At 44.9% G+C, this 26,340-nt stretch overlaps 1 protein-coding gene across 1 annotated transcript in view; it reads right to left on the reverse strand.

Annotated features, from left to right (window-relative positions):
• Window positions 1-22,261, reverse strand: part of LOC126284450 (fibroin heavy chain-like) — a 104,540-nt gene extending 82,279 nt beyond the window's left edge. Inside the window, exons 1-2 of the mRNA XM_049983371.1 lie at window positions 22,160-22,261; window positions 6,272-6,446 (exon numbers count right to left, since the gene is read on the reverse strand). Coding sequence (XP_049839328.1) covers window positions 6,272-6,446; window positions 22,160-22,222 — 238 coding nt within the window. The 5' untranslated portion in view covers window positions 22,223-22,261. The remainder of the gene's footprint in view (window positions 1-6,271; window positions 6,447-22,159) is intronic.
• Window positions 22,262-26,340: the final 4,079 nt, after the last annotated feature.

A 26,340-nucleotide genomic window follows, 5' to 3' on the forward strand; every position in this document is an offset into this window, starting at 1 on the left:
TTCCGAAGAAGTGGGAAGAGATCGATAGACATCGTGCCGCTTCTCATTGGTGCAAGTGTTTGCGTATTTGAACTCTTCAAAAGGTTTAAATTAAATTCGTTTTCATTATTATAAATAAGTACCATATCTGAACCTGAGCGAATTCTCTAGGCGCTTTCAAAAAACCTTGTGACTTCCGTGTGACATATATTCCATAGCAGATGATCGTCACGAAACATAACGTTACCAGCCATGCTACAACAGGTTTCGCCTGCGACCGCGACTCCCTTAGCAAAGATTTGTGACCCCCCAGGGGGGGGGGGGGGGGAGGGGGTTGTATAGGATACAGATTTACTAACTACGCAACGCTACACGATGCAACAACTCGTCCTTATTGATAAACATTGCTATCAAATGGTGAAAGTATGTCGTTTCGAATCGTATAGCAAGTCCTACTGGTTATAGAAATTATGTCCCAGATTCATCAGCTATGAAAAGAATGACTGGAAAATTCAGCTGTCGATGTAAAACATACGGCAGGAGCTCGTAGTGGACGTTCGGAAGGAAACTCCCGGCAGTATGCGAAACAGTGGCGTGACTCCTGCGGCCTCGAATCACGATCGTGCATAAGAAAAGGACATTTCCACAGTCACTCTTCACTGTACTCCCATATTAAAGACTTCCATCTCCATGCTTACAAAAACCAAACGAATCAATGACTTCTGCGGACAGACTATGCACAGCAAACTGTTTACTAACTGGATCATTGAACAACAAGAAGTGAATGCCGATTTTTGTGACAAAATCGTCTTCAGAGACGAGTCCCATTTGCACTTCGATTGCTTCGTTAATAGGCTCAACTCTGGCACTTGGGACTCAATAAATAAATCAACAAATGATTGGTCAGGGAATAATGCAACCTCTTCATGTGATTGGTGTGCATTGCGGTCTGGAGAAAAATTGGACCTATTTTCTATGAGAACGAGCCAAATATGCAATAACCGTATATGGCGAACCTTATGATAGTCTACTTCTTGGTGCGTCTATTGGAAGGTAAAGTTCTTGCACGCACATGGTTTCAGCAAGAAGGTACCACAGGCTGTGCCGCCCGTGAAGCACTGACTGCCTTGCACGATTCTGACCCTGATCGTGACCTCCCCCGTTTTCGTGACCGGAACTGGTCGCAACGATCTTGCAATGTAACACTTATGGACGTCCCGAACTCGTGGTCTAGTGGCTAGCGTTGCTCCCACGGGGTCGCGGGTTCGATTCACAGCCGGATTGGTGATTTTCTCTGCCTGGGGACTGTGTATGTGTCTTGTCCTCATCATTTCATCATCATCATTCACGACTTAACTGTGTAAAAACTTGGAATGCATAAAAATTGGTACTTCATACGGGAGCTGGTGACCGCGCAGTTGAGCTTCCCCCGGACCAAATATGATCATCATCATCATCATCACCTGCGGACATGTTTCGGTAGGGTTCTTTGAAGTGTCGGATTTATGGAATCAAGCCCAAGACCATTCAAATGTCGAAATTAAATACTGAATAAACGAAATGCGACGCTGCTTGTGCAAAACTGTTATTGAAAATTTCGCTGGAAGAGCCCCACTGTTGTTTAATAACGCATGGGTTACAGAGTCTTTGCGGCTATTTATCGAACATGCATTTTCCTGGCATAATTTTTCAATGTCTCCATTATAAAACAATAAGTATTACAGTGCTTTGTTCAGAAAACCAAGTTTTACCTGAAATTAGAATTTTGGTCTCTTATTAGAACACTCTTCTTTGTAAGCACTTTCACAGAGCACATTACGGAAAAGAAGACTAAAAGCACGGCAGTTCAGTACACATATGGCGCTTTGAGAGCCATTACATAAAATAGAGAACAAGTCCTCCTCTATAACGCGGACTGCTCTCTCATTGGAAAATTAGGGACTTCTCCAAAACGTCGTAGGTTGTTTCACCCGTAGCTTCTTAGTTGTGACTTCTAGCTAGTTTTACTACTAACGAGGCTTGTTCGTATGTCTCAACAGCGAGATTCCCTCATGTAGAACTAACTTTTTGCAAAATATGCAGTATGAAACCCTCCTTGGCTATTACGCCTGCAATCCCGTTGCATCTAATAAGGAGACATCACCAACTTGACCTCATATTTCAAGGGGGGAGGGGAAAGCACACTTACAAGATATCAGCCCCAGGAATCGATCCCCTGCGAAAATTTTGGCCCTAGTTCTGACAGTACGCAGTTAAGACATTCTGAATTTACAGCTTTTAAATTTCAAGCTCACCGGTTGTTTGTCACTCGCTCCACTCCACTACAGTCGCCCGACGCCAGAGCACGGTGTACTGCACAGTGGAGCAGATAACAGGTTTGTGGAATACTACTGTGAGTTTGGTAACACAGTTAATTACATCAAAGTGTATCGTCCCTTGCTTGTGGCTTGTGCCAGAGCTCTCTTTGTTTTGAACGGTTTTAAGTTGCGATTCGTTAATGCAAAGTTTTATACCTTACGCATGAGATTATTTAGTTATTTGCATTTAGTACGATATTTTCTATCTAAGATTGAGTGTAGATGTATTAATCCACGTTTGGATGAACATGTGGAATGGTTTCTTCGACTGTATGAGACAACACATAGGGTGTTCGTAAATCTAATATTTGGAATTGGAACCCATGTCCGGTGCCATACCGTTTCCGTTCTACGATGGTTTCAGTTCAAGTGTTTAATCAAGCACTTTCGCTTGAGAACTGAATTAGGCGTGATACAGTACATTTATTTGGTAATAATCCAAAAGGAAACAACGAAATGTCCATTTATGATTTAAGCAGATTTGTTTGTGTTAACATTAGTTCAAAACAAAAAAACAACCCAGCGTACTGTGTACACAGAACAGCACTGATGCACTACAACCGGGCAGATGTGGTGTCCACCAACGTCGTTACAGACGATGTGTCTACGAAGCATGTTCTGACACACACTCTCCATCCCACATGGTCTCTTCAATTTCCAGTGCAGCGGTCAGAATTCGTTCCAGCAGCTCTTCTTCTGTCTCTAAAGGACTTTCGTAAATTAAACCTCGCGTTTGACTTCACAACAAGTAATACATAGGAGATAAATCCTGCAATCTGGCGGCCACACGGTTGGAAATCCTCGGCCTGCCCTTCTTTCACCATATTGTCTGTTGAGATGTCTCCGAACCACACGTGAGAAGGAAGGTGATGTACCACCATGCTTAATAGTTTCTTGGAAAGTGTTGGTTCTAGTGATAGTGTACGCACTCGCTAAAATGGCGTCTTCAGTGAGCTGTAGAGGGGTGAGAGAACGGACTTCTGGGGTTTTTGGTTATTATGTGCCTTATCTGTCAGCTTTCGTGTTAAATAGAATCCTTCCCAATTTTGAAGGACTGTGTTTATCCTAAGACTGTCTGTGAACCTTTTGCAAGTCATTTTGTATTATTTAGTTCGTCTCATGTTCCGTGAATAATTTTCGTAAGACCGTCTGTGAACTTTCTGCAAGTCATTTTGTATTAGTTATTTTGTTTCATGTTCCGTGGACCATTTCACATGATAAATTGTAACGAGGTGGAACGAGTAATTTTGCATTCCACCGCAAATGAATTCGCGAATATCGTCCAATGGTGAAAATTTACAAGCGGTATTTCCTTTAATGTACAGATGTGAGTTAGTAATTCTTACCCACCACCTTTTGTACATTACAATAATAGAAATTCTTCTACGGATAGAAGAAGTTGTCAAGGAGAAACATTTTCAAATTATTTTCAAAATCTACTTTGCTGTCTGTCAGACATCTTATATCCGCGGGTAAGTGATAAAAAAAAATTGTTTCAGCATATGACCCCTTTTTGTGCTAAAGACATCTGTAATGTGAAGTGCTGAGTCATTTTTCCTTGTGTTATTGTAATTATGCATATCATTGTCCCACCTGAATTGTAGTGGAGTATTCACATAAAACTTCATGAGCGAACGAACACGAGTATTCACATCAAACTTCATGAAGGAATGACCACGATGTGAAACGACAGTCAGAATGTCCAGCTCCTGAAAACATATGTCTACAAGACGATCGTGGATGAGCACCACATATTATTCTTGCAGCACGTTTTTGAGCTGTGGAGGCTTTCTATCATAAAGAGGAGTTACCCCAGAACAGTATTTCGGATGATACACCACTGGCCATTGAAATTGCTACACCACGAAGAAATGCAGATGATAAACAGGTAGGTATTCATTGGACAAATAAATAATACTAGAACTGACATGTGATTACACTTTCACGCAATTTGGATGCATAGATCCTGAGAAATCAATACCCAGAACAACCACCTCTGGCCGTAATAACGGTCTTGATACGCCTGGGCATTAAGTCAAACGGAGCTTGGATGGCGTGTACAGGTACAGCTGCCCATGGAGCTTCAACACGATACCACAGTTCATCAACTGGCGAATTGTGACGAGACAGGTGCCCGGACACCATTGACAGGACGTTTTCAATTGTTGAGAGATCTGGAGAATGTGCTGGCCAGGGCAGCAGTCGAACATTTTTTGTATCCAGAAAGGCCGGTACAGGATCTGCAATTTGCATTATCCTGCTGAAATTAGGGGTTTCGCAGGGATCGAATGAAGGGTAGAGCCACGGATCGTAACACATCTGATATGTATCGTACACTGTTCAAAGTGCCGTCAATGCGAACAAGAGGTGACCGAGACGTGTAACCAATTGCACCTCATACCATCACGCCGGGTGATATGCCAGGATGGCGATGACGAATACACGCTTGCAATGTGCGTTCACCGCGATATAGCCAAACACGGATGCGACCATCATATGTTGTAAACAGAACATGGATTCATCCGAAAAAAATGACGTTTTGCCATTCGTGCACCCAGGTTCGTCGTTGAGTACAACATCGTAGGCGCTCCTGTCTGTGATGTAGCGTCAAGGGTAACCGCAGCCACGGTCTCCGAGCTGATAGTCCATGCTACCGCAAACGTCGTCGAACTGTTCGTACAGATGTTTCTTGTCTTGCAAATGTCCCCATCTGTTCACTCAGGGATCGAGACGTGGCTGCACCATGATATTTTACAGCCATGCCGATAAGATGCCTTTCATCTCGACTGCTAGTGATACGAGGACGTTGGGATCCAGCATGGCGTTCCGTATTACCGTCCTGAAACCGCAGATTCCATATTCTGCTAACAGTCATTGGATCTCGACCAACGCGAGAAGCAATGTCGCGATACGATAAACCGCAATCGCGATAGGCTACAATGCGACTTTTATCAAAGTCGGAAACGTGATGTTACGTATTTGCCCTCCTTACACGAGGCATCACAACAACGTTTCACAAGGCAACGCCTGTCAACAGCTGTTTGCGTATGAGAAATCGGTTGGAAACTTTCCTCATGCAAGCACGTTGTAGGAGTCACCACCGGCACCATCCTTGTGTGAATGCTCTGAAAATCTAACCATTTGCGTGTCACAGCATCTTCTTCCTGTGGGTTAAATTTAGCGTCATCTTCGCGGTGTAGCAATTTTAATGGCCAGTAGTGTATTATTGAATGAATATAGGCAAAATATGTCAACTCACTGATTTGTTTCTCCAAGATTTGCAATGACTTTAAGTGCAAACGTGGCTGAATTAAACTGCTTTTTCAGTTCCCAAATGCGCTTGTGTGTGTTACTTTCCCTCCAGTTTTCACTATATCTAGTGGAACAGTATCATCTGCCTTTCTTCATTCGTTAAGTGGCGTTGTACTGTACACATCATCTAGTGTTAGTTCCGGAATATCACGTTTTTCTTCGTTATTAACCGTCAACTGCTGTTTTCCGTCTTGCGCTACACATAAATTCAAAGAAATTATTGGACAGTTTTCTCCTTGTAGTGAGTTACTATGCAGTCTTTTATATTAACTACTGAAATGTAACGTTATTACAAGATTCTACTTTGCTTTTGGTTTGACTTTAATCCTCTCAATTGTTTCTCTCAAGCAAACTTTCATCGCAACTTTTAATTGCGTCTTGAACAGATGTACAACAGCTCTGTTTACTTGAGAAAATCGTGTATTCTGTGTTTATTAATGTGTGTGCCGTTTTATGCTGGATTACATGAAAGTCAAAGGATACTGTAATATAAAGCGTGTACAGAACTTGAAAAGGATGTGGCCATAGCTCCTACGTCTCTAAGGCATTATTGCAAACTACAGAACCGGCTTGTAGAGAGGTGTACAGCGTATGCGATGGACAGGTGCTGTACCGGTACGTACCGTTGTTGTAGCCGAACCGGAAGTCCCCGTTGGGGCGCACGTCGAGGTACTCTGAGCCCTCTGGGGGAGCCGCCTGCTGCCCCGCAACACGACTGCTGCACGCCAGCAGCAACAGCAGCAGAGACAGCAGCAGCTGCTGCGCCCAGGCGTGGCGGTGTCTCATGGGTAACGCCTCCTGCAACGAGGTGTAGCGCAATGTCAGGTACAAGTGGCGTGTAACTCGAGTAAATACTAAGTGTAGAGTATGAAATCGGCATTTCCCTACACCATCTACAGGGTGGTCCATTGTAAGTGACCGTGCCAAATATCTCATGAAATAAGCATCAAACGAGAAAACTACAAAGGATGAAACTCGCCTAGCTTGAAAGGGGGAACGAGATGGCGCTATGGTTGGCCCGCTAGGTGGCGCTGCCATAGGTCAAACGGATTTCAACTGCGTTTTTAAAAATAGGAACCCCCATTATTAGTTACATATTCGTGTAGTACGTAAAGAAATGTGAATGTTTTAGTTGGACCACTTTTTTCGCTTTGTGACAGGTGGCACTGTAATAGTCACAAACGTCTAAGTACGTGGAATCATTCGTGGTAATATTCCGCCAGTGCGGACGGTATTTGCTTTGTGATACATTACCTTTGTTAAAATGGACCGTTTACAATAGCCGAAAAGGTCTATATCGTGTTGATGTATGGCTATTGTGATCAAAAAGCCCAACGGGAATGTGCTGTTTATGGTGCTCGGTATCCCGGACGACATGATCCAAGTGTCCGGACCGTTCGCCGGAGACACGTTATTTAAGGAAAAAGGAAGTTTTCAGCCACATGTGAAACGTCAACCACGACCTCCAACAAATGATGATGCCCAAGTAGGTGTTTTAGCTGCTGTCGCGGCTAATCCAGACATCAGTAGCAGACAAATTGCGCCAGAATCGGAATTTCAAAAACGTCGGTGTTGAGAATGCTACATCAACATCGATTGCACCCGTGCCATATTCCTATGCACCAGGAATTGCATGGCGACGACTTCGAGCGTCGTGTAGAGTTCTGACATTGGGCACAGGAGAAATTACGGGACGATGACAGATTTTTTGCACGCGTTCTATTTAGCGACGAAGCGACATTCACCAACAGCGGTAACGTAAACCGGCATAATATGCACTATTGGGCAACGGAAAATCCACGATGGCTGAGACAAGTGGAACATCAGCGAGCTTGGCGGGTTAATGTATAGTGTGGCATTCTGGGAGGAAGGATAAGTGGCCCCCATTTTATCGGTGGCAATCTACTTGGTGCGATGTATGCTGAGTTCCTACGTAATGTTCTACCGATGTTACTACAAGATGTTTCACTGCATGACAGAATGGCGATATACTTCCAACATGATGGATGTCCGGCACATAGCTCGCGTGCGGTTGAAGCGGTATTGAATAGCATATTTCATGAAACGTGGATTGGTGGTCGAAGCATCATAGAATGGCCCGCACGTTCACCGGATCTGACGTCCCCGGATTTCTTTCTGTGGGGAAAGTTGAAGGATATTGCACTGAGGTTGATGGACATCATTTTGAGCATTTATTGCATTAATGTGGTACCTACAGGTAATCACGCTGTAACAGTCTTCGTTCTTAGAAATGATAAATTCACAAAAGTACATGTATCACATTGGAACAACCGAAATAAAATATTCAAAAGTACCTACGTTCTGTATTTTAATTTAAAAAACCTACCTATTACCAACTGTTCGTCTAAAATTGTGAGCCATATGTATGTGATTATTACAGCGCCATCTATCATAAAGAGAAGAAAAGTGGTTGAACTAAGACATTCATATTTCTTTACGTGCTACACGAATGTGTAATAAAAAATGGGAGTTCCTATTTTTAAAAAAAGGAGTTGATATCCGTTTGACCTATGGCAGGGCCATCTAGATGGCCAACCACAGCGCTATCTGGTTTCCCCCCTAAAGCTAGATAACTTTCGTTCTTTGTAGTTTTTTCGTTTGACGCTTATTTCGTGACATATTTGTCCCGGTCACGATCAATGGCCCACCCTGTAGATGGTGTAGGGCCCGTGAGACTGCGTCTTCAAAATGGTTCAAATTGCTCGAAGCACTATGGACATAATATATGAGGTAATCAGTCCCCTAGACTTAGGAATACTTAAACCTAACTGACCTAAGGACATCGCACACATCCATGCCCGAGGCACGATCCGAACCAGCGGTCGTAGCAGCAGCGCGGTTCCAGACTGAAGCGCCTAGAACCGTTCGGCCACAGCGCCATCTGCCTCCTGTTAAGGCTGACGACGAATGTCAACACACAGTAACCTAAGTTCCATACATCGGTATTTGTTTCAAACCCGTAAACCTGTCGAGTTTTGTGCCTACGAACTACGATTTGCGAACAGCATCGGTTTTCTGTTATCATTCGGAGAAAACTGCCGCAAATAGCACCGAATGCTTGTCGAAGCTTTCGGCGAACATGCGCTTAGTAAAACACAGTGTTTCGAGCAGTTCAAAAATTTTAAAAGTGGTGGTTTTGACGTTGGAAGCGACGAGAATGCGAAACCACCAAAAAAGTTAGATCAACGAATTGCAGGCTTTACTGGATGAAGATGATACTCAAACTCCACAGGGAGTCACAGAACAATTGAATGAGACGTACAAGGCCGTTTGTATTCGGTTGGAAGCTGTGGGAAAGGTGCAGGAAGTGGGAAAATGGCTTTCGCATGATGTGAATGAAACACCGCAAGCAAATCGAAAGACCACTTGTAAAATGCGGCTTGTAAAATACAAAAGAAAGTCGTTTCTCCATCGGATAGTGACCGGTGATGAAAAATGGAAATATTTTCAGAATCATAAGCGTCGTTAATCATGGGCGAATCCAGACCAATCATCGACATCCACTGCAAGACCAAATCGCTTTGGGAAGAATACAATGCTCTGTGTTTGGTGAGATCAGAAGGGTGTCATCTATTATGAGGTGCTAAAACCTGATGAAACAGTCAAGACTGATCGCTACCAACAGCAAATCATCGAATATGGAAAAAGTCAACACAAATTCATATTGCTCCATGATAACGCATCACACACAGCAAAACGGGTCAGGGAGACGATCGAGGCGCTCAGTTGGGAAATACTGGGACATGCTGCTTATTCTCCAGACTTGGCTCAGTCCGATTATCATCTGTTTGCATCGCTGGGACACGCTTTCGCTGAACAACGCTTCAATTCGTATGAAAATGTACGAAAATGTCTCGCTGACTGGTTTCCTTCAAAAGAATAACTGCTTTTTTGGCGTTGCATTCATAGCCTGCGGGGGAGGTTGGAGAAATGTATAAATAACAATGAAGATTGTTTTCAATAAAATATTGTTAATTACGAACAACAGACGTGCGAATATTGCACGCAAATTCTGGTTTCATGCTTCTGCACGAGGTAACCAATTACGGATTATAAACGGGTACCGTCGTAACCAATTACCTGCATTGGGCAGTGACTAAAGATACTGCCAATACCGTGTATCGTCTGTTTACCAAAATGTGCACCAACAGTGCGGAGCTCACGCCTTCATGGAAATAGCCGGTTACTTCTGTATAGTTATGAATCCTAATAGGTCGTGCTGATAAACAATGTGAAAACTTTTAAATCATTTTTAAGTTAAACAAACATTAGTAACATTCTATGTCTTCAATCGTCATGTCTAAAAATTTATCTCTCAATATAGTAATGAGAGACCAGTTAGTTGATACCGACGTTGTAGGACGTTCGACATTATTGTTGACAAAGCCACAATATCACCTCTGCTTGCACCACTTCACCATTACCGAAGTGAAGTGCTCGAACGTGTCCTTTAAGCTTTGGAAACTGATGAAAATCGGACGGAGTCAAGTCAGGTGTGTATGGAGTATGATGCATGGCAGTGAATCCAAGGTGTCTGATTGTTCCACAGGTCGCAGCCCTTGGATATGGTCTGGTATTGTGATGCTGTGGAGGAACTGCTCGTATTCGAGCCTCTCATGCATCGACATAGTTACTTTACACAACAAGTTTCGCGGTACAATGAGGAGCCCTCTTGTGGCAGAGCCCGCCAACTTGCGTTAGCGAAGGGCGAAAGTCGACTGATTAATGTGCGCTACATGTAATACCATAACCGATAACGGGAACAGAATGAAAAATTTGGAGGAAGTATTTTTCAGCACATACTTGTAGATTTCAATATTCCTGTACATGTGGCAATAAGGTCTGCTGACATCTGCATCTACGTGATATGGTATCTACACGACTACACTGCAGCTAACACTTACCTGCCTGCAAAGAATTCCATGAAACGCCTTCAAGCTATCTCTTTACCGTTCCACTCTCGAACAGAACACGGGAAAAACGAACACTGAAATATTTCCGTGAGAGCTCTGATTTCTCTTATTTTATTACAATTATTATTTCTCCCTAAGTAGGTGAATGTCAACAAAATATTTTCGCATTCGAAAGAGAATGTTTGAGATTTTAAATTTCGTGAAAAGATCTAGCATCAAAGGAAAAAGACTTTGTTTTAATGATTGCAGCACCAACCCGCATATCATATACGTGACACTCCTCCTCTCCTACTTCACGATAATACAAAACGAGCTGCCATTCATTGAACTTACACGATGTCCTTCGTCAGTCCTATCTGGTAAGGATCCCATACTGTACAGCAGTACTCTGGCAGAGGACGGGCAAACGTAGTATAGGCAGACATGGTAGTAACAGTGTCAAGAACCGTGGCTCAGAGTTAATTATGTTCCAGATAGAATTATCTAATGCCACAGAGAAGGAAATAGAAACCTGTCCGCTTCAGCGCTAATTTGTAACCCTATGTGTATAGCTGAAGGGTGAATAGTTCACATTTCTCTTTTCAGTTCACCATACTGTAACCATGTGGTAACTAAAAAAAGGAAGGAAGGTAGAATTTAGCGTCGCCTCGACATCAAGGTCATTAGTGACGGAGCACAGGCTCTTAATGTTTCAAGGAGAGGAAAGGACATCGGTCGAGCCCTTCCAAAGGAATCATTATGATATTTGCCTGCGGATATTTCGGGAAATCATAACAAACCTACACTCCTGGAAATTGAAATAAGAACACCGTGAATTCATTGTCCCAGGAAGGGGAAACTTTATTGACACATTCCTGGGGTCAGATACATCACATGATCACACTGACAGAACCACAGGCACATAGACACAGGCAACAGAGCACGCACAATGTCGGCACTAGTACAGTGTATATCCACCTTTCGCAGCAATGCAGGCTGCTATTCTCCCATGGAGACGATCGTAGAGATGCTGGATGTAGTCCTGTGGAACGGCTTGCCATGCCATTTCCACCTGGCGCCTCAGTTCGACCAGCGTTCGTGCTGGACGTGCAGACCGCGTGAGACGACGCTTCATCCAGTCCCAAACATGCTCAATGGGGGACAGATCCGGAGATCTTGCTGGCCAGGGTAGTTGACTTACACCTTCTAGAGCACGTTGGGTGGCACGGGATACATGCGGACGTGCATTGTCCTGTTGGAACAGCAAGTTCCCTTGCCGGTCTAGGAATGGTAGAACGATGGGTTCGATGACGGTTTGGATGTACCGTGCACTATTCAGTGTCCCCTCAACGATCACCAGAGGTGTACGGCCAGTGTAGGACATCGCTCCCCACACCACGATGCCGGGTGTTGGCCCTGTGTGCCTCGGTCGTATGCAGTCCTGATTGTGGCGCTCACCAGCACGGCGCCAAACACGCATACGACCATCATTGGCACCAAGGCAGAAGCGACTCTCATCGCTGAAGACGACACGTCTCCATTCGTCCCTCCATTCACGCCTGTCGCGACACCACTGGAGGCGGGCTGTACGATGTTGGGGCGTGAGCGGAAGACGGCCTAACGGTGTGCGGGACCGTAGCCCAGCTACATGGAGAAGGTTGCGAATGGTCCTCGCCGATACCCCAGGAGCAACAGTGTCCCTAATTTGCTGGGAAGTGGCGGTGCGGTCCCCTACGGCACTGCGTAGGATCCTACGGCCTTGGCGTGCATCCGTGCGTCGCTGCGGTCCGGTTCCAGGCCGACGGGCACGTGCACCTTCCGCCGACCACCGGTGACAACATCGATGTACTGTGACCTCACGCCCCACGTGTTGAGCAATTCGGCGGTACGTCCAACCGGCCTCCCGCATGCCCACTATACGCCCTCGCTCAAAGTCCGTCAACTGCACATACGGTTCACGTCCACGCTGTTGCGGCATGCTACCAGTGTTAAAGACTGCGATGGAGCTCCGTATGCCACGGCAAACTGGCTGACACTGACGGCGGCGGTGCACAAATGCTGCGCAGCTAGCGCTATTCGACGGCCAACACCGCGGTTCCTGTGTGTCCGCTGTGCCGTGCGTGTGATCATTGCTTGTACAGCCCTCTCGCAGTGTCCGGAGCAAGTATGGTGGGTCTGACACACCGGTGTCAATGTGTTCTTTTTTCCATTTCCAGGAGTGTATATCTGGGTGGCTGGACGCGTGTATGAACTGTCGTCCTTCTGAATGAGAATCCAGTGTCCTAACTGCTATTCCACCCCGATCGGTTGTTGTGGCTAAGTAATTCCTCAAATGTTATTTATGCCAGAAAAAGTGTTCCTTTTTGTAATTTGTTGTTGTTGTTGTGGTCTTCAGCCCTGAGACTGGTTTGATGCATCTCTCCATGTTACTCAATCCTGTGGAAGCTTCTTCATCTCCCAGTACCTACTGCAACCTACATCCCTCTGAATCTGTTTAGTGTATACTTCTCTCGGTGTCCCTCCACGATTTTTACCCTCAAGCTGCCTTTCAATGCTAAATTTGTGATCCCTTGATGCCTCAGAACATGTCCTACCAACCGATCCCTTCTTCTAGTCAAGTTGTGCCACAAAATTCTCTTGTCCCCAATCCTATTCAATACCTCCTCATTATCTACACTCCTGGAAATGGAAAAAAGAACACATTGACACCGGTGTGTCAGACCCACCATACTTGCTCCGGACACTGCGAGAGGGCTGTACAAGCAATGATCACACGCACGGCACTGCGGATACACCAGGAACCGCGGTGTTGGCCGTCGAATAGCGCTAGCTGCGCAGCATTTGTGCACCGCCGCCGTCAGTGTCAGCCAGTTTGCCGTGGCATACGGAGCTCCATCGCAGTCTTTAACACTGGTAGCATGCCGCGACAGCGTGGACGTGAACCGTATGTGCAGTTGACGGACTTTGAGCGAGGGCGTATAGTGGGCATGCGGGAAGCCGGGTGGACGTACCGCCGAATTGCTCAACACGTGGGGCGTGAGGTCACAGTACATCGATGTTGTCGCCAGTGGTCGGCGGAAGGTGCACGTGCCCGTCGACCTGGGACCGGACCGCAGCGACGCACGGATGCACGCCAAGACCGTAGGATCCTACGCAGTGCCGTAGGGGACCGCACCGCCACTTCCCAGCAAATTAGGGACACTGTTGCTCCTGGGGTATCGGCGAGGACCATTCGCAACCTTCTCCATGTAGCTGGGCTACGGTCCCGCACACCGTTAGGCCGTCTTCCGCTCACGCCCCAACATCGTGCAGCCCGCCTCCAGTGGTGTCGCGACAGGCGTGAATGGAGGGACGAATGTGTCGTCTTCAGCGATGAGAGTCGCTTCTGCCTTGGTGCCAATGATGGTCGTATGCGTGTTTGGCGCCGTGCTGGTGAGCGCCACAATCAGGACTGCATACGACCGAGGCACACAGGGCCAACACCCGGCATCGTGGTGTGGGGAGCGATCTCCTACACTGGCCGTACACCTCTGGTGATCGTTGAGGGGACACTGAATAGTGCACGGTACATCCAAACCGTCATCGAACCCATCGTTCTACCATTCCTAGACCGGCAAGGGAACTTGCTGTTCCAACAGGACAATGTACGTCCGCATGTATCCCGTGCCACCCAACGTGCTCTAGAAGGTGTAAGTCAACTACCCTGGCCAGCAAGATCTCCGGATCTGTCCTCCATTGAGCATGTTTGGGACTGGATGAAGCATCGTCTCACGCGGTCTGCACGTCCAGCACGAACGCTGGTCCAACTGAGGCGCCAGGTGGAAATGGCATGGCAAGCCGTTCCACAGGACTACATCCAGCATCTCTACGATCGTCTCCATGGGAGAATAGCAGCCTGCATTGCTGCGAAAGGTGGATATACACTGTACTAGTGCCGACATTGTGCATGCTCTGTTGCCTGTATCTATGTGCCTGTGGTTCTGTCAGTGTGATCATGTGATGAATCTGACCCCAGGAATGTGTCAATAAAGTTTCCCCTTCCTGGGACAATGAATTCACGGTGTTCTTATTTCAATTTCCAGGAGTGTATATGGTCTACCCATATAATCTTCAGCATTCATCTGTAGCATCACATTTCGTAAGCTTCTATTCTGTTCTTGTCCAAACTTGTTATCGTCCACGTTTCACTTCCATACATGGCTACGCTCGACACAAATTGTTTCGGAAACTATTTCCTGATACATAAATCTATATTCGATGTTAACAAATTTCTCTTCTTCAGAACGCTTTCCTTGCCATTGCTAGTCTACATTTAATATCCTCTCTACTTCGACCATCATCAGTTATTTTGCTAATAGCAAAACTCCTTTACTACATTAAGTGTCTCATTTCCTAATCTAATTCCCTCAGCATCACCCGACTTAATTCGACTACATTCCATTATCCTCGTTTTGCTTTTGTTGATGTTTATATCCTCCCTTCGAGACATTACCCACACTGTTCAACTTCTGTTCCAGGTCCTTTGCTGTCTGTTACAAAATTACAAACGTCATCGGCGAACCTCAAAGTTTTTATTTCTTTTCCATGGATTTTAATTCCTACTCCGAATTTTTCTTTTGTTTCATTCACTGCTTGCTCAATATACAGATTGAGTAACATCGGGGAGAGGCTACAACCCTGTCTCACTCCCTTCCCAACCACTGCTTCCCTTTCATGTCCCTCGACTCGTATAACTCCCATCTGGTTTCTGTACAAATTGTAAATATCCGTTCGCTCCCTATATTTTACCCCTGCCACCTTCATAATTTGAAAGAGAGTATTCCAGTAAACATTATCAAAAGCTTTTTCTAAGTCTACAAATGCTAGAAATGTAGGTTTGCCCTTCCTTAATCTAGCTTCTAAGATAAGTCGTAAGGTCAGTATTGCCTTACATGTTCCAATATTTCTGCGGAATCCAAACTGATATTCCTCGAGGTCGGCATCTACCAGTTTCTCCATTCGTTTGTAGAGAATTCGCGTTAGTATTTTGCATCCGTGACTTATTAAACTGATGGTTCGGTAATTTTCACATCTGTCAGCACGTGCCTTCTTTGGGATTCGAATTATTATATTCTTCTTGAAGTCTGAGGGTATGCTGCCTGTCTCATACATCTTTCTCACCAGATGGTAGAGTTTTGTCAGGACTGTCTCTCCCAAGGCCGTCGGTAGTTTGTAATTTATGAGGATACATTGTTTTACGAGTGCTAAAAGTTCATTAATAATTTTAGTAGCCCATTCCAATACATGTAATCAATTAAGTAATCATCTTGTATTAGTTTGCGATTTCCCCCCTTCCTTTGACCATAAGGTTAGCTGCAGGAAATCCGATATTTCAGGGTCATTCAAGAACTCGTGTACAATGTTTGACTGTGAACTCTGTAAAGTGATTTTACTTCTAGGTTTCATAATGTAAATAGGCATGTGAAGGCCGTGTGATACGATAGGAAGACAAGTGTACTGTAAAGGGTGAAAATTACCCAGATGACAGTAAACCACATTTGTGGTATCGATAACATAAACTTGTATGTTACATGAAAGTCTGTAGATCTAGAAAAACTGTAATGTACTCATAAATATTTACTCTCGCCATGTTTTATACCCATGATACAGCTGATGAAACTGAGTAGTTCTAAAAAAGCACTGAGTCTTCATGCCAAAAGTGGCCCATCGGGACCATCCGACCGCCGTGTCATCTGTGGCTGATGATGGAGTGAGGGGGGCGGGGGGGGGGGGCGTTTATTAGCACGCCGCTCTGTGGCTGCAGCCGCTACTATTCGTTCGAATAGCTCCTCAATTGGCATCACGAGGTCGGTGCACCCCAAAGAATGGCAACAGCGCATGGCGGCCCTGATGGTCACCCATCCAAGTGCCGGGCACGCCCGAAAGCAGTTAACTTCGGTGATCTGACGGGAACCGGTGTATCAACTGCGACCAGGCCGTTGCCGAATAGTTCTAAGAACTTTACTAAAAAAACCTCTTTGTCTTACATTTAGCTTTTCTCATGGAATATATTATACAGGAATAAACGTATGTGCTCTAACGTCATCTCTGTTCTTGTCTATTTTGCTACTACGCTGTGCTACTTACTTTCCCACTATTTAATATGAGTGGAAATTAAGTTCAGAAATTTCCCTTCAGTTAATAGTACTGGCTACAGCTAAAATCGGAAATGGATGAAACGTAACTGTACCACATCGTAATTCAAGCTTCGGTGTGTACATTAACGCAGATTAGAGTTTATCAGCCGAAGACATGCTGTGTTAGGACTCTTACAAAGTAGGCCCCACACTTCAAGAATTGTTTTCAGTATGAGATACTTCTTGCTATAGCAGAATGCTGTAATTATCTTTGTTTAACTTCTTAGTTCATTGTTAGTGGTTACCTATCATGATCAGGAGTGGCGCTCTAAAAATTTCTAATAAAATGAGAGAAGGCCAGAGGTATGCTAAGGAGATGAGTATCATGTTCGGATAGCTCAGTTGGAAGAGCATAGGTTTTGAAAGATAGAGATATGAACAAGCTGTCAACATATCAAAAGTATTAGTTCAAAGCATTGTTAATTTACTGTCACAGATCGCAGACTTTTTACACATTTTTACTAGTTATTTATTAAGAAAAATCGCTAGGAGTGTCCATTAGATCAAATAAAATCTCTTTTTGTAAAGGATATTATAGAACGGTGACACGCATGTATAAATACCGAAAATTGTGCCAGAAGATTGTTCCAGTAAACGGCATGGATCTTAGTCATCGATTCGGCAAAGGAAAAATCGGTTCCAGCTTTAGTCACATTCGAATGCAGTGTAAACGTTGCTCCTTAAAAAATTTTTGTTTATTATTTTTTTGTTTATTTATAGACGCAATCACATGTTAATGACGTCTATAAATTGCGTGTATAAATAAACAAAAGAACTTTTACAGAAGAATCAATCACCCACTCCATAGACCCAATGTCGTTTTCCCATAAACGTTTATTTCTGCTCCGAAAGAAGCCCATAAAATTGTGCACCGAACGGCCTCCTATTTGGACAATGTGGACAAACAATTTCATCGTGATGTGCTCTCTTCTAGGAACGTCAGTACAGCAAGGTCTATAGAATTGCTTCTGCGAAGTTTGGAAACTAGGAGTGAGCTACTGATAGAGTTGCAGCTGTGAGAGCAGGTCCTCAGCCGGGCCTAGATTACGCACTCGATTCCCAGTCCGACAGCGAAGTGTAGTTGTGATCGGACGGGAAGTTCCGAAATTGCATTGAAGCGACGTACCACCTGCGTTGATCATATGACTTTTTTCATCGTACCTATAGATGAATGAGAGGTCCCGACTCATTAAATCGCCCTGTTTGTTAAAGCTAAGTGGCAATATTGTCCGCTTTCTGAAGCAGCGTAGCTACAAACGAAACGTAAGAACCAGCCAATGAAATATTGCACCGTAGTGAACACACTGCAGCACACTATATCCTCAATAAAGTTCACCATCACGATCAGTTTTCTGCTCATTTAGAATGTCGTTATCTCCACTAGTTGCGGTCCCTTGCCTCCTTCGCCAGGCTGTACATCCATTTTGTCTTCCCTCAGCTTGCATATATCCTGAATTATACTTTATTGATTTGCTGCCCAAACTCCCAACTACTTCACGTTACACTGCTGTGTAACTCATTTAGGAGACACGTAGTGTGTGGTACTTCTTTCCACTCTGATGGTGGCATCGACTTGTCGTCATACGATTAATTAAAAACATCGCAAGCCTTGGGTACCCACGATTGACCATGACAGGACAACAGGTTGGCATGGCTGTGCCCGAGGCTTCCATATCTTCCTAAAGGAAGTTAGAAATTCTCGGCATATCACTGAAGCGAAATGACATCTAGGGGCCTGGCAAGTATCGTCATGTAGCGATTTCTTCAAAGGGCGGTTGTCGCAAACTTCGGAACCGATGGGGTGACACATTGTCAGCTGGAAGTACAGCTCTCAACTTGGTCTCTCTGTGCCTATGATAGCCTTGATAGATGTACCACAGGATCCATTTTTCACTCAGCTAATTATTTGGCAATCAATTGTACAATTCCCAGTAACTATACCCTGAATGTGCCATGGAACAGTTAAGATATGTACTTCTCCAGCATCTGTTGGAAACATTTATTAGGCTTCCTGACAGTTGGTGATTTTGTGTGTTTACTTCAATAGCACACACGAGGCATTACTGTACAAAGCTCCTACATATATTACATTATATATTGATAACAGATTTTGTGAGGATGTCTTGTGTACCGCTTTGTCAGAGCATTGAGTGAGATAGTGCCATATCACTGACTTTTATTCAGCAAGATCAAGTCGCGGTCTGTCGACGACATTTAAGCTATTAGAGGTTTCTGTAAATCACTTTTTGCGAACACTGGGTAGTTCCTTAAAAATGCTACAGAGTGCTCCGCTCCATTAGTTATCATTCCTGCCGAAACGCATCAGCACCACCATGCTATTAAACAATGGTACACTACACACAGTTTTTTAAACTAAGTAGCATGATCGATCAGGTTTCGTTTCCCTACATCAATGAAGGGCCAAATTACTTGCTGCATTGTGATGCGTGCTCCCAGCCTTCTATGAGCTCTGAAACTTCACCAACGCCGTAGCTGTCGACCACAGTACTAGAGTTAAGGTGGTTATGATTGACTCTTGAGCGCTTTAAGGACTAATTCTCTGAACGTTCGTCCCTGATGACCTAATCAAGAACTTCACTACCATATCGACTACTGTCTATCTGAGGAATGAGTGCAGATTATGATTTAACCTATGGTTCGCGACGGGGTCATTAGAGACTTGGCGCAATCTTGAATTGAACAAAATGTATAACGAAATCGATACTATCGTTCAGAAAGTAAACACCCCATAACTGACTTCAACCGATAATAGAATAAACCACCTTTTGGATACGAGTCAAGTTTTCTAAACTCTACGCCACTTCTCTGGACGCTAGCAGTGCTAAACTTGACTACATTAAAGACAAGAAGCAGACAAGTTTCACAAGTTGCGACATCGTCGCGAAAAAACAGTGACGCGTATATGTAATAAGTTTCCTTTAATTTACGTCTATGGTCAGAAACTGTTTGATAACAGATTACCGGTTTCGGCCTTTAATGACCATCATCAGATCTGTATCATAAAAACAAAGTCCTAATGTACTGCAGCCATAGTGACATCGTCAAATGTTAAATGCGGAATCAGATCCAGCATCTATATGTATTTGACGATGTTCACCACGGACGACGCAATGGCCAGCAAGATTCACTTAACGACCGAGAGCAGCGGCGTTAGTGTATATGTTGTCGGTGCTAACAGACAAGCAACACCGCATAAAATAACCACAGAAATCAACGTGTGACATACGAGGAACGTGTCCGTTAAAACAGTGCTGCGGAATTTGGCAGCAGTGTCCTAAGGGATAAGATATTTTGCGTCAATGGGCTATTATGGCAGCAGGCGATCGATGCGAGTAACTTTGCTAACAGCACATCGCTTTCATCGCCTATTCCAGGTTCGTGACCAATTCGGTTGGATCCTAGACGACTGTAAAACCGTGGTCTATTCAAATGAATCCCGATTTCAGATGATAACAGCTGATGGTAGGGTTCGAGTGTAGCACAGATCCTAAGAATCCATGGACCCTAAATTTCAGCAAGCTCTGTTCAAGTTGGCGATGGCTCAATAACGGTGTGGGCTGTGTTTAGATGGAATAGACTGGGTCCTCTGGTCCAAGTGAACCGATCATTGTCTGAACATGGTTATGATCGGCTACTTGGATACGATTTGCAGCTCATTGAATTCACGCTACAAAACAACCATGGAAGTTTGGTCGGATGGCTGCACCATGTCAACACGCCATTTGAAATTTGGCATTAATGAGCTATGGCAGCAGGCGACCGATCACGAGTACGTTTGTAACAGCACATCGCTTTCATCGCCTATTCCAGGTTCGTGGTTGGATCCTAGGAGACTGTAAAACCGTGGTCTATTCAAATGAATCCCGATTTCAGTTAGTAACAGCCAGATCCCAAGAATACATGGACCCAAAATGTCAGCAAGCACTGTGCAATTTGGCGATGGCTCAATAACGGTGTGGGCTGTGTTTACTTGGAATGGACTGGGTTCTACATCATCTACATCTACATTTATACTCCGCAAGCCACCCAACGGCGTGTCGCGGAAGGTACTTTACATGCCACTGTCATTACCTCCCTTTCCTGTTCCAGTTGCGTATGGTTCGCGGGAAGAGCGACTACCGGAAAGCCTCCGTGCGCGCTCGAATCTCTCTAATTTTACATTCGTGATCTCCTCGGGAGGTATAAGCACGGGGAAACAATATTCGATACCACATCCAGAAACGCACCCTCTCGAAACCTGGACAGCAAGCTACACCGAGATGCAGAGCACCACACTTGCAGAGTCTGCCACTTGAGTTTGCTAAACATCTCCGTAAAGCTATCACGAGTACCAAATAACCCTGTGACGAAACGCGCGGCTCTTCTTTGAATCTTCCCTATCTCGTCTGTCAACCCGACCTGGTACGGATCCCACGCTGATGAGCAATACTCAAGTATAAGTAGAACGAGTGTTTTGTAAACCACCTTCTTTGTTGATGGACTACATTTTGTAAGGACTCTCCCAATGAATCTCAAACTGGCACCCGCCTTACAAAAAATTAATTTTATATGATAATTCGACCTCAAATCGGTTCGTACGTCTACTCCCACATATTTTACAGAAGTAACTGCTACCAGTGTTTGTTCCGCTATCATATAATCATACAATAAAGGATGCTTCTTTCTATGTATTCGCAATACATTACATTTGTCTATGTTAAGGGTCAGTTGCCACTCCCTGCAGCAAGTGCCTTTTCGCTGCAGACCTTCCTGCATTTCGCTGCAATTTTCTAATGTTGCAACTTCTCTGTATACTGCTGATCCAACTAAACCAATCATTGACTGGAAATGGTTATGATCGGCTACTTGGACACCATTTGCAGCTCACTGACTTCATGCTGCAAAACAACCTTGGAATTTTTGTGGATGACTGCATCATGCCAACGCGCCACAATTGTTTGTGGTTGATTTGAAAAACTTTCTGGACCGAGTGAATGATTTGACCACCCAGACCGCCCAACATGATCCCATCAAAGGTTTATTCTCGCACAAAATCCTGCACCGGCAACACTTTCGTAGTTACGGACGTCTATATGTACAGAGGCAGCAAGATTAAATATTTCTGAAGGGGCCTTCCAACCACTTGTTGAGTCCATGCCTTGTCGAGTTGTTTCACTACGCTGGGCAGAAGAAGATCCCAAACGACGTTAGGACTTATCCGAAGGCTTTTGTCACGTAAGTGTATTTGTCACGCTTCTGGAAACTTCGCGGGCGAATGCTTATATTACGAAGCATTCATTGCTTTGACCAGAAAACACTGTTTCTACAGTGGTGTTACGTGCACGTCCACAAGGTTCCTTACGACGATTCAAATCACTACAGAGTCCAGTACCGGTGTCGGCAGCCCGGCTGCGCCACTTACAGCTGGCGACGCGGCGGTGAAGCTGCTGGCTGCGACGGCGGCGGGCGCTGACGCTGTGCCCATGTCTGCTGGCGGCGGTGTCTGCGTCCGTGTGGGGCAGCGAGCTGTGCGCCGCTCATCCCACCGCCAGCGCTTTATAGCCGCCGCTGACCGCGCGCGCCGGATGCTCCGAGGCCGCCGCGGCGGTCACACCGGCAGAAAGATCCGCCGCCAGATACCGACAGCCCTCCTCAAGAGGCTCCGCTGCCTAGTCTCGGGCTGTGTGGCGCGATATGAGCCGTACGCGGCTCTTGTCAGTTTCTTGCACTTGGATAAATGGCAGTGAGGAAAACTGTTGTTGTTGCTGTCTTCAGTCCTGATACTGTTTTGATGCAGCTCTCCATGCTACTCTATCCTGTGCAAGCTTCTTCATCTCCCAGTACTTACTGCAACCTACATCCTTCTGTATATGCTTAGTGTATTCATCTCTTGGTCTCCCTCTACGATATTTACCCTCCACGCTGCCCTCCAATGCTAAATTTGTGATCTCTTGATGCCCCAGAACATGTCCTACCTACCGATCCCTTCTACTTGTCAACTTGTGCGACAAACTCCTCTTTTCCCCAATTCTATTCAATACCTCCTCATCAGTTATGTGATCTGCCCATCTAATCTTCAGCATTCTTCTGTAGCACCACATTTCGAAAGCTTCTATTCTCTTCTTGTCCAAACTATTTATCGTCCATGTTTCAATTCCACACATCACTACACTCCATACAAATACTTTCAGAAGCGACTTCCTCATACTTAAATCTATACTCGATGTTAACAAATTTCTCTTCTTCAGAAACACTTTCCTTGCCGTTGCCAGCCTACATTTTATATCCAAGGAACACTACTACAAGTACATCAAGTCCCGTAAGATTTCACACACATTTGATTTTTAAGGAACACTACAACTCAAAAATCAAATGTATGTGAAATCTTACGGGACTTACCTGTTGAGGTCATCAGTCCCTAAGCTTACACACTACTTAACCTAAATTATCCAAGGACAAACACACACACCCATGCCCGAGGCAGGACTCGAACCTCCGCCGGGACCAGCCACACCGTCCAAGACTGGAGCGCCTCAGACCGCTCCGACACTACAAAAACATGCTTCATATGGCTCTGAGCACTATGCAGCTTAAAGTCTGAGGTCATCAGTCGCCTAGAACTTAGAACTAATTAAACTTAACTAACCTAAGGACATCACACACATCCATACCCGAGGCAGGATTCGAACCAGCGACCGTAGCGATCGCTCGGTTCCAGACTGCAGCGCCTAGAACCGCACGGCCACTCCGGCCGGCTCGGACACTACACCTCATCGGCAATACGTTCGTTGCAGACTTTACAGCGTTTTTTGGAGCACACTCTCTCCTCTACATATTTTATATTTAACAATGAATTTTATGAACAATCTGACGGTGTCGCCATGGGGAGTCCTTTGTCTCCCCTGGTGGCCAATCTTTTTATGGAAGGTTTTGAGGAGAGAGCACTCTACTCTGCCACTTTTAAACCGACAGGATTTTGGCGATACGTTGACGACACTTTTATAGTCTGGAATCATGGTTTGGGCCGTCTCCAAGAATTTTTATGTCACATGAATTCCATACATGAAAACATACAGTTTACCATGGAGATAGAGAAAGATGGTTGTTTTGCCATTTGTTGACGTCTTGGTGCGACGTAAGAATGATGGCGCATTTGGTCACTCGGTGTACCGAACACCCACTCATATAGATCTGTATCTACAAGCTACTAGTTGCCACCATCCAGCACAAACAATGGGCGTTCTCAAAACGTTGATCCACCGTGCCCATACCATCTCTGACGCCCACAGTCTTCAAGCGGAACTGGAACACCTGCAAAAAGTATTTCTGAAGAAAGGATTTTCAACAAGGCAAGTGAACAGAATGATGCAGACCTACAAACGACGGAACAAGGAAGATGAAGAGGCCTTCAGGCCGGCTGATTTCCTTCCATTTATTGGGAATATTTCTGCACAGATAGGCAGAATATTGAGAAAGCATCAAGTGAGAGTCATCCTTCACCCTTCTTCTAAAATTTCATCACTGGTGGGATCCGTAAAAGACGACCTGGGCCTGCGTAAATCAGCTGTTTGCAAAATTCCGTGTGAATGCTGCAAATCATATACAGGGCAAACAACACGAACTGTGCAGGAAAGCCCTCTCCAGCCCACCAAGTCCGCAGTCGCCGAACATCGTATTTCCACAGACGGTTCCATGAATTACAACAACACAAACATTTTGGCCCATACATCAAACTTTTGGAGCTCGATTATCAATGAATCTGTGGAAATAAGATTGTCTGACAACGAGACTCTCATGAATCGAGATAGCGGTTATCAGCTCAACTCTGCTTGGAATCCTGTTAATAGAGAAACTTCGTAGTGGACGTAGTTTTCTGCATAAAGATGAACATCGACCTGACACCGATACGCCAAGCTTTCACCGTGGAGGGCGCGGCGCGCAGAGCACGGAGTTGTTATGAACTCGCACGCTCAGCTGCGCGTGCGCAATGTAAACTCAGGATGGCTTTAAACAGCAGAGCTCACAAGGGAGCCTCCCCATCGCAGGGAGCCTCCCCATCGCACCCCCCTCAGGTTTTGTTGTACGTTGGCACAGTGGATAGGTCTTGAAAAGCTGCACACAGATCACTCGAAAAAACAGGAAGAAGTTGTGTGGAACTATGAAAAAAAAAACAAGCAGAATATACGAACTGAGTAGTCTATGTGCAAGATAAACACCATTAAGGACAGTTTCAGTGCAGGAGCGCCGTTGTCCCGTGGTTAGCGTGAGCAGCTGCGGAATAAGAGGTCCTTGGTTCCGTATTTGCTTGAGTGAAAATTTTACTATCTTTATTTTCGCAAAGTTATGATCCGTCCGTTCGTTTATTAACGTCTCTGTTCGCTGTAAGTTTAGTGTATGTGTTTTGCGACCGCGCCGCAAAACCGTGCGATTAGTAGACGAAAGGACGAGCCTCTCCAATGGGCACCGAAAACATTTGTTCGCAAGGCCATAGGAAAACCGATTCCTCCACAGGACAACACGTCTGATATATTCTATACGACACTGGTGACGGCATGTGCGTCACCTGACAGGAATATGTTGTCGACCCATCTAACTTGTACACTTTGCGAATGGGTAAAAAGATTCTTCTACCTTGCCCATTTAGGTTTTCTTGTCGGTGTGATAATCACTCCCAAAAAAGTGATCAAAACATAAGAGTATGTCACATAAACTGCAACAAATGAATGCAACAGTTTCACAGTCGCAGAGTTTTCTGTGTGCTCTGTCAAAACATATGTTTTTAACGTTTTGAAATTTTTCCGTGTGTAGACCTTCCAATCCTGCTTGGGTCCAAGCAAATTTGAACATGTCCTGGAATTTTGGAGAGCGAAGTAGATTATGTTTGAGTGCCTGAACTTTGATAATTGTCTGAAAATGAAAAATTAAAACTTCTCACTCGAGGGAGGCTTGAACCAAAGACATTTCGTTTCGCAGCTGCTCACCACGGCGCTCCTGAGTTTACGGTATACTTGATGTTGCCTATCTTACGCATGGACTACTCAGTTTGTATATATTGCTTATTTTGTTCATAGTTCCACACAACTTCTCCCTGTTCTCTCGATTGATCTGTGTTCAGTATTTGAAGGCCTATCCACTGTGCCAACTTGTAACTAAATCTGACGGGGGTGCTTTGGGGAGGTTCCCGTGTCAGTGCGTACCTGCCAGTACTACTACAGTGGTACTCACCTGAAGATGACCAGAAGACTCTGTGCGCAAATATCGTGACAGGACGTTACTGACATCCGGCAATTCTCTCGTGTTTTTATGGAATAGTAAGGAACAGATGAGATTTTTACTCAGTCCTACCAAGTGTGTACCCTGTGATCACACATTCTGTTTGATTTTTTAATCAAGGTCTTTCAGCTACAGCGGAGTCCATACCCGAAGCAACAAACGGAAATATGCAAGGATGTGATTATTTTTCCACGAAATAGTGTACACGGGTGAGTACAAACAATGTAAAGAATACAGAACGAAAACAACTGCAACGTGCATAACGGTAGGCAAAAATGATCTTCGTTTTTTCCATCTTAACGAATTTGCGCACAAATTCTGACAACTGAT

This window comes from Schistocerca gregaria, chromosome 8 (genome assembly GCF_023897955.1).
Source record: "Schistocerca gregaria isolate iqSchGreg1 chromosome 8, iqSchGreg1.2, whole genome shotgun sequence".
In the NCBI taxonomy this organism is placed as follows: Eukaryota; Metazoa; Arthropoda; class Insecta; order Orthoptera; family Acrididae; genus Schistocerca; species Schistocerca gregaria.